General features: G+C 44.5%; 1 protein-coding gene across 1 annotated transcript; it reads right to left on the bottom strand.

Annotated features, from left to right (window-relative positions):
• Positions 1-2,787: 2,787 nt before the first annotated feature.
• LOC135727306 (uncharacterized) lies at positions 2,788-7,036 on the bottom strand. Its single transcript, XM_073812428.1, has 8 exons — positions 4,119-7,036; positions 3,899-3,971; positions 3,758-3,802; positions 3,594-3,649; positions 3,399-3,471; positions 3,261-3,304; positions 3,061-3,115; positions 2,788-2,968 (listed from the first exon to the last, which is right to left on the bottom strand). Exons 1-8 carry the CDS (start codon positions 4,685-4,687, stop codon positions 2,906-2,908), a joined length of 978 nt encoding a protein of 325 aa, XP_073668529.1. The 5' UTR covers positions 4,688-7,036; the 3' UTR covers positions 2,788-2,905.
• Between the last annotated feature and the right edge of the window lie 2,052 nt (positions 7,037-9,088).

The following is a 9,088-nucleotide window of genomic DNA, read 5'->3' on the forward strand; positions in this document are numbered from 1 at the left end:
AGTGAATACTACAAAAACTTGCTTTACGGCAGACCTACAATCCAATCAGAGCCAGCTATGCCTCAGTATTTATGACAGTGGGTAATGGACAATTACGCTTCTAACCTGTAGGGGGAGCAAAGAGCAAAAACTCTTTGGTGTTGCTTTAACATTATCAAGATGAATAAATGCTTTATAGGTGCAGTTCATTATTAGTTCATGTTAACTAATGTAGATAACTAATTAACCTTATGGTAAGTGTTACCAAAATGCTTTACTTAAAACATTACTTGTGTGCATTTTGGGGCAAAACAAAGAGCCTCAGTTTGGACAGCTCTTACATTTATTTTAGACTAGGACTAGTCTAATCCCTGTCTGGGAAACCGCACCAAAGTGTTTAAACATAATGAATAAAATGTCATTCAGTATATTTGTGCGTGTGTGCTCCAACATTAAAATTATTTGGATCTCACTATGAAAACCAACAGAAATGTTTAGTGTCAAGAAATAACATCAATTCTATATTTTTATTAAACAGGCCAAGAGGCTCTACCACCTGTTAGATACTGTAGATATTTAGGGGTGGTTTTCCATACAGGTCTTATCTTAGTCCCAGACTACAATGCATGTTTGAGTTGCCTTAATAAAAAAAAAAAATCTAAATATATTTAAAAACCTCTTGTATTGACATATCTTAACATATATCAGTGCCATTGTTTTGTTTTAAGATGCACCCAATATTGTTATTTTGTCAGGTATGTTTGTAAAAACTACTTAAATGTCTTAATATAACTAAGACCTAGTTCTGGATTAATCTAATCCCTCTTTGGGAATCTTCCCCTTAATCAAATCAAATGGTTTAATATGTCGTTAGTTGACAAAAAATATGACCAAATTTAAGTAGTTTAAAACAATATTAAAAACAATACTGGTGTGCATCTTGAGACAAAACAATGACACTGATATATGTTGAGATGTCAGTACAAAATGATGGCAGCTCACATATGCATTTTAGTCTGGTACTAGAATAAGCCCGTCTGGGAAACAGATGTAGTGTCATATCAGATGTAGGTGGCTTCAGGTTCAGCTGTGATTTTGAGGTGTAGTTGTGGTCAGAGACAGATAAATCCTCCGATTTCGTTTCTGCATCACAGTTCAGGAGCATGTGGAAGGTCTCATCCTCACACCACATCACTTATCTGTGAAAATAATAAAACCATAAACATATTTTTACATTAGTACTTAAAATACACCCTGAGAAATAATATATGATGGCACCTATGCTTAAACAGAACAGAGAGTTAAAAACAAGACCGTATACACACAACATCTAACTCCAGTGTTAATAAATAAGTCATTATCAATATCTGAATATCTTTGTGTGCCCGAAAGTCCCTCTCAGCCGGATGTAAGATGACCAAATGAATGCAATGGCGTCACATTCATTGGCGGCAGATCATGGGATGCAAAGTTAAAGGCTTTGATCATCACAGATTTCATTGCTTCTGGTTGACTCAGGCTACGGCTGCAGTCATCATTGAGCATCACACTGAACCGGAGCTGGGTCTGTCACGCTCTTCATGGCTCTTTTGGGAACTAAAGGATGAGAAATGCAGAAAAAACAAGTTAGTTTGAAGGCTGCTGATATAATGTACAGGTTTTACAGTGAGATAGATGTGCGTTTGGTTCGGGTCAAGCTCACTATTGAAGTGTAAACATGTTTAGGCAATAAATCAGATGAACGCTTGGTTAAACATACAAGTCTTTAGACTGATCGAGTGTGTAAAGGAATCAAAACTTCATTCAAAACTTTCTACAAAACAATTAAAAAATTAATAAAATTAAATATTTAAAACGAATCAAAACGCATTAATAATTCGCTGTATAACACTTCCATGATGCACGATTAGTATTTCTGTCTGTCACTTCTTCACATAAAACGTCCAGCTTTGAGTTTCTTCATTGCTGGAGGATATACGATTATCAAACAGAATATACAGCTGTCTGTCTGTAGCCATTTGGGAACCATAAGAAGAAACCCTGCAACTCATGACATCTGCTAAATAGTTAATGTTAATGTTATGTAAAATGTATGGCTGTAGATCCTGACATCTTGAATTGTTTACCTGTATTTTAAGTTTTAACACTGTACTCATCTGTAATCTAACCTGTTTAAATGTTACTATTAGAAAAGAATGGAGGACCTTTTGTCTGAGTCCAATTTCTTTCTCATCAAATTTCTATCTCTCAAATTTCTCCTTTAAAATTTACACGTTGATTTCAGAAAGCTCTTCATATCACACCATCCTCAACAGATTGCACTTAATAACATGGAGAGGACACGCATGTGACAGACTTTCCCTATCACCTCTAATACTGATAAGCTGTAATTTTTGTTGAACTAAACCTGATCCCTAAGATCCAAATAGATCAAAAAATAACAATGAAATCCAGCTAACTGAGTAATAAGTTTAAAAAGTTGTAAACCAATGATCTCAAGTTTCAGGTCTTTAAATTGTTTAATTATATTTGGGGGGGGGGGTGCTTCATTGAAGCTTTCTGCTGCTGCTCCCCTCAACTTCATTTTTTTTGAACCGACAAAACAAACAGCTTTCTCTCCAGGCTGTCCATAGCACTGCTTATTGAAGGCTGTAAATAAAACAAATGGAGAATTAATGCATGTACATCACTCTACATATTAAATATAACTTGACACTTGTTATATTCAGGGCTCTGGTAAATTTTTACCTGTGACACCGCAGCGTTAGACGAAGCCTGGGGAGTAGGAGCACTTCTCTGGGCTTGAAATGCACGTCTATAAATACATAAAACACATTTCTTAATGACCAGCAATATTCTTCATTTCTGCAAATAGTCAAACATTAAACTATTGTTAAAACTGAGATTTTGCTAGACTTGCTGAGACTTACTTAATAGCCCGATTTCTCCTTTGCCTTTGCCTTCTCTTCTGTCTCTTTATTCTTTTTTGCTGCAAAGTAAACAAATAGAGATGTAATACATGTATATTACACTACACATTAGATATAAATTGGCAGTAGATATGTTAAGGTAAATTTCTACCTCTGAAAGAACAGATGAAGGCCCTGGTGCTGGCTGCACTTGTGGAGAGGAAGGTCTATAAATACATAAAACAATATAATTAAGACCTGTTTTTACAAACATTTAGACGTTAAACAACTGCTGTCTATAAAAATGTTGAAACAGTTAAACATTACATTATAAATGTTTGAGTTAAAACAGAGAGAATTTGATAAACATACTGAGCTGGAGGCGTAGTTCTCGCCCTTTTTCTAGTCTGTATCTCCTGTAAATATAAACAAACAAAGATTGAATGCAAGTATATTACACTACATTTTACATATAGATTTACATTAGTTTTGTTTAGGACAAATTTTTACCTGTGACATAGCATCAGCATGGCGCTTGTGGGGCGCACATGCTGGTGCTGCCTGCACTTGTGGAGAGGAAGGTCTATAAATACATAAAATAAAACAATATTTTTAAGAGCTGTTGCTGCAAATATTCCAACACTAACCAAATGCTGCCTATAAAAAGCATGTTACAAATGTTAAAGTTATTTTGCTAAAACTTACTGAGCTTTAGACTTTGCCGCCCGTCGTCTTCTTCCTCTTTTTTTCTTCTTTTGCAGCTAATTAAACAAATAGAGATTTAATGCATGTATATTACACTACAAATAAATTGGCAGTAGATGTGTGTAGGGTTCTGATAAATTTCTACCTCTGAGACTGAGACTTACTCTGGCTTTTTTTGCTGCAACCTCCCCCTCATCAAATGTGTGTGGCTGTAAAAAAAAAAACAGAGATTTAATGAATGCATAGCACACTACATTTTACATATTAATTGACATTAGTTATGTCTGACTCTGGTAAATGTTTACCTGTGACATAGCAGCAGCACGGCGTTTGAGGGACGCACGTGCTGCTGCTGGCTGCACTTGTGGAGAGGGAGGTCTATAAATACATAAAATAAAACAATATTGTTAAGACCTGTTGCTTCAAATATTCCAACACTTAACATTTGCTATTTGTAAAATCCCTAAAGCAAAACGTTATTTTACAAATGTTCAACCTAAACACTTTAGAATTTGTTAAACTTACTGAGCTACTGAAGTACAGAGGAGAGAAGTGGCCGGACCAGCCCACGGTGGAACCGGCAGAGGAGCGGGCCACGTTAAGACCTGCTGATTAGCGGTCCATGGCGGGACTTGCTGAGGAGCAGGTGGGACTGGCAGAGGAGCAAGAATAAAAGCAAGAATAAAAATAATGGCAGTAACACTAAAAATGATGATTTTGGGAACATTTGTGCATATTAGAAAAACTGTTTGAAATTTAAATACATTTTTGAATAACTTACAGATACTCAGCAGAAACGGCAGAGGGGCGGGGCCGCCAGAGACCGGCAAAGGACCGGCCAACGGCACGACCGGCTGAGGGGGCGGAACTGGCAGCTGTGTGTCTGGCTGAGGGGCGGGACCGCCAGAGGAGCGGGCGCGACCTGCAGAGGACCGTCTGCCAGCCTCGGGTGCGACCGGCAGAGGGCCGGCCGTCGGCGGGACTGGCAGAGGTGCAGCCGTGGGCACAGGCTCAGGCCGAGCTGAACATTTTAAGCAAGAATAAAAATAATGGCAGTAACACAAAAAATTATGATTTTGGGAACATTTGTGCATATAAGAAAAACTGTTTGAAATTTAAATACATTTTTGAAAAACTTACAGATACTCAGCAGAAACGGCAGAGGGGCGGGGCCGCCAGAGACCGGCAAAGGACCGGCCGACGGCACGACCGGCTGAGGGGGCGGAACTGGCAGCTGTGTGTCCGGCTGAGGGGCGGGACCGCCACAGGAGTGGGCACGACCCCCGGAGGAGCGGGCCCGGCCCCCAGAGGAGCGGGTGCGACCTGCAGAGGACCGTCTGCCAGCCTCGGGTGCGACCGGCAGAGGGCCGGCCGTGGGCGGGACTGGCAGAGGTGCAGCCAAGGGCACAGGCTCAGGCCGAGCTGAACATTTAAAGCAAGAATAAAAATAATGGCAGTAACACAAAAAATTATGATTTTGGGAACATTTGTGCATCTAAGAAAAACTGTTTGAAATTTAAATACATTTTTGAATAACTTACAGATACTCAGCAGAAACGGCAGAGGGGCGGGGCCGCCAGAGACCGGCAAAGGACCGGCCGACGGCATGACCGGCTGAGGGGGCGGAACTGGCAGCTGTGTGTCTGGCTGAGGGGCGGGACCGCCAGAGGAGCAGGCGCGACCTGCAGAGGACCGTCTGCCAGCCTCGGGTGCGACCGGCAGAGGGCCGGCCGTGGGCGGGACTGGCAGAGGTGCAGCCGTGGGCACAGGCTCAGGCGGAGCTGAACATTTTAAGCAAGAATAAAAATAATGGCAGTAACACAAAAAAATATGATTTTGGGAACATTTGTGCATATAAGAAAAACTGTTTGAAATTTAAATAAATTTTTGAATAACTTACAGATACTCAGCAGAAACGGCAGAGGGGCGGGGCCGCCAGAGACCGGCAAAGGACCGGCCGACGGCACGACCGGCTGAGGGGGCGGAACTGGCAGCTGTGTGTCCGGCTGAGGGGCGGGACCGCCACAGGAGTGGGCACGACCCCCGGAGGAGCGGGCCCGGCCCCCAGAGGAGCGGGTGCGACCTGCAGAGGACCGTCTGCCAGCCTCGGGTGCGACCGGCAGAGGGCCGGCCGTGGGCGGGACTGGCAGAGGTGCAGCCATGGGCACAGGCTCAGGCCGAGCTGAACATTTAAAGCAAGAATAAAAATAATGGCAGTAACACAAAAAAATATGATTTTGGGAACATTTGTGCATATAAGAAAAACTGTTTGAAATTTAAATACATTTTTGAATAACTTACAGATACTCAGCAGAAACGGCAGAGGGGCGGGGCCGCCAGAGACCGGCAAAGGACCGGCCGACGGCACGACCGGCTGAGGGGGCGGAACTGGCAGCTGTGTGTCTGGCTGAGGGGCGGGACCGCCAGAGGAGCGGGCGCGACCTGCAGAGGACCGTCTGCCAGCCTCGGGTGCGACCGGCAGAGGGCCGGCCGTGGGCGGGACTGGCAGAGGTGCAGCCGTGGGCACAGGCTCAGGCGGAGCTGAACATTTTAAGCAAGAATAAAAATAATGGCAGTAACACAAAAAAATATGATTTTGGGAACATTTGTGCATATAAGAAAAACTGTTTGAAATTTAAATAAATTTTTGAATAACTTACAGATACTCAGCAGAAACGGCAGAGGGGCGGGGCCGCCAGAGACCGGCAAAGGACCGGCCGACGGCACGACCGGCTGAGGGGGCGGAACTGGCAGCTGTGTGTCCGGCTGAGGGGCGGGACCGCCACAGGAGTGGGCACGACCCCCGGAGGAGCGGGCCCGGCCCCCAGAGGAGCGGGTGCGACCTGCAGAGGACCGTCTGCCAGCCTCGGGTGCGACCGGCAGAGGGCCGGCCGTGGGCGGGACTGGCAGAGGTGCAGCCATGGGCACAGGCTCAGGCCGAGCTGAACATTTAAAGCAAGAATAAAAATAATGGCAGTAACACAAAAAAATATGATTTTGGGAACATTTGTGCATATAAGAAAAACTGTTTGAAATTTAAATACATTTTTGAATAACTTACAGATACTCAGCAGAAACGGCAGAGGGGCGGGGCCGCCAGAGACCGGCAAAGGACCGGCCGACGGCACGACCGGCTGAGGGGGCGGAACTGGCAGCTGTGTGTCTGGCTGAGGGGCGGGACCGCCAGAGGAGCGGGCGCGACCTGCAGAGGACCGTCTGCCAGCCTCGGGTGCGACCGGCAGAGGGCCGGCCGTGGGCGGGACTGGCAGAGGTGCAGCCGTGGGCACAGGCTCAGGCCGAGCTGAACATTTTAAGCAAGAATAAAAATAATGGCAGTAACACAAAAAATTATGATTTTGGGAACATTTGTGCATATAAGAAAAACTGTTTGAAATTTAAATACATTTTTGAATAACTTACAGATACTCAGCAGAAACGGCAGAGGGGCGGGGCCGCCAGAGACCGGCAAAGGACCGGCCGACGGCACGACTGGCTGAGGGGGCGGAACTGGCAGCTGTGTGTCCGGCTGAGGGGCGGGACCGCCACAGGAGCGGGCCCGGCCCCCAGAGGAGCGGGTGCGACCTGCAGAGGACCGTCTGCCAGCCTCGGGTGCGACCGGCAGAGGGCCGGCCGTGGGCGGGACTGGCAGAGGTGCAGCCATGGGCACAGACTCAGGCCGAGCTGAACATTTAAAGCAAGAATAAAAATAATGTCAGTAACACTAAAAGTTACGATTTTGGGGACATTTGTGCATATAAGAAAAACAGTTTGAAATTTAAATACATTTTTGAATAACTTACAGATACTCAGCAGAAACGGCAGAGGGGCGGGGCCGCCAGAGACCGGCAAAGGACCGGCCGACGGCACGACCGGCTGAGGGGGCGGAACTGGCAGCTGTGTGTCCGGCTTAGAGGCGGGACCGCCACAGGAGCGGGCACGACCCCCAGAGGAGCGGGCCCGGCCCCCAGAGGAGCAGGCGTGACCGCCAGAGGAGCGGGCGCAACCTGCAGAGGACCGTCTGCCAGCCTCGGGTGTGACCGGCAGAGGGCCGGCCGTGGGCGGGACTGGCAGAGGTGCAGCCGTGGGCACAGGCTCAGGCCGAGCTGAACATTTTAAGCAAGAATAAAAATAATGTCAGTAACACTAAAAGTTACGATTTTAAGAACAATTGTGCATATAAGAAAAACTGATTGAAATTTAAATGAATTTTTTTATAACTTACAGATATCCTCAGAGAACCGGAACCGCTCAGGACGAACGGCCATTGGTCGTCTGGTAACCCGGGCAGGTACTGGACATATGAGGGGGCGTACTGGTCTATATATATAAATAAATATAAAAATTTTCAGGGACTACCCAATTGCTGTTTACATATTTACATAAATATGGCTAAAACAAATAATACAAATGATTAAGTAAAACAAAGGTTAATAGCTGAACTCACGGAGCATTAGATCTTTGTACGCTCGCATCCACCTCCTCATACGTCTCAGTAACAGTCTGCAGGAAAAATAACAAACTGAGAATTAACAAATGATCATTAAACTACTTTTTAACTTAAAATTGAACTAGTTATGATCAAATTTAAACCTGCGAGATTTTCGCAGACTGAATCCTGCCCGGGCCTGGCCTTCGACCATGCTGGGGTTTTCCAAAAGCTGATAAGCAAGAATAAAAATTACAAGTTAAAGAACAATTGTGAAGCCCTCAAGTCTTAATAAATATGTATTACAACATTTCAAACTTACAGACTCCCCGGGACAAACAGCGGGACACAGAACCTACTCGAGCCTCCACCGGCCATCCTTGAGGGAACTCCTCAACTAGCTTTGTCCCACTTGGCTGGAAATGCAGAAAACAGAGAATTAGTACATGCACATTCAATTACTTTGTAACGTGGCACTAGTTATGATAAGGGCTCTGGTAAAACTCTAACCCGTGAAGCACAAGTGGGACGCTTGTGAGGAGTTAGTCCCAGGGATCGTGGACAGCTCATAGAAGGTCTATAAATACAAATACAAAATTTAATAAAACCTGTTTGTGCAAACACTCAAGTACAATGTAATTTTTTATTTACAGCTAAACATATTTTTTGTTTAAAACATTAAATTACAAATGTTAAAAGGAAACATTGCAATATTCTCTGATGAATTCAGTGCCTTCTAATAGACCAATAGACAAATGATTCCTTCAGCACTCATCTGAATCATTACAAGTCAACTGACATTATAACACAGGGGTACCCAAATTCGGTGGGTGTCCTGCAGAGTTTAGCTCCAACCCTAATCAAACACATCTTACTAAGCATACTAGAAACTTCCAGGCAAGTATGCTGAGGCGAGTTGGAGCTAAACCCTGTAGGACAACCGCCCCACAGGACAGAGTTTGGGTACCCCTGCATTAACAAGTTCATGCATTTCAACTGATTCTTTACATTATTTACTGAGAATGTTTTATGTTACCCTTTACTGAGACCGCCTTTGTTTGAAGCCGCA

This window comes from Paramisgurnus dabryanus, chromosome 17 (genome assembly GCF_030506205.2).
Source record: "Paramisgurnus dabryanus chromosome 17, PD_genome_1.1, whole genome shotgun sequence".
In the NCBI taxonomy this organism is placed as follows: domain Eukaryota; kingdom Metazoa; phylum Chordata; class Actinopteri; order Cypriniformes; family Cobitidae; genus Paramisgurnus; species Paramisgurnus dabryanus.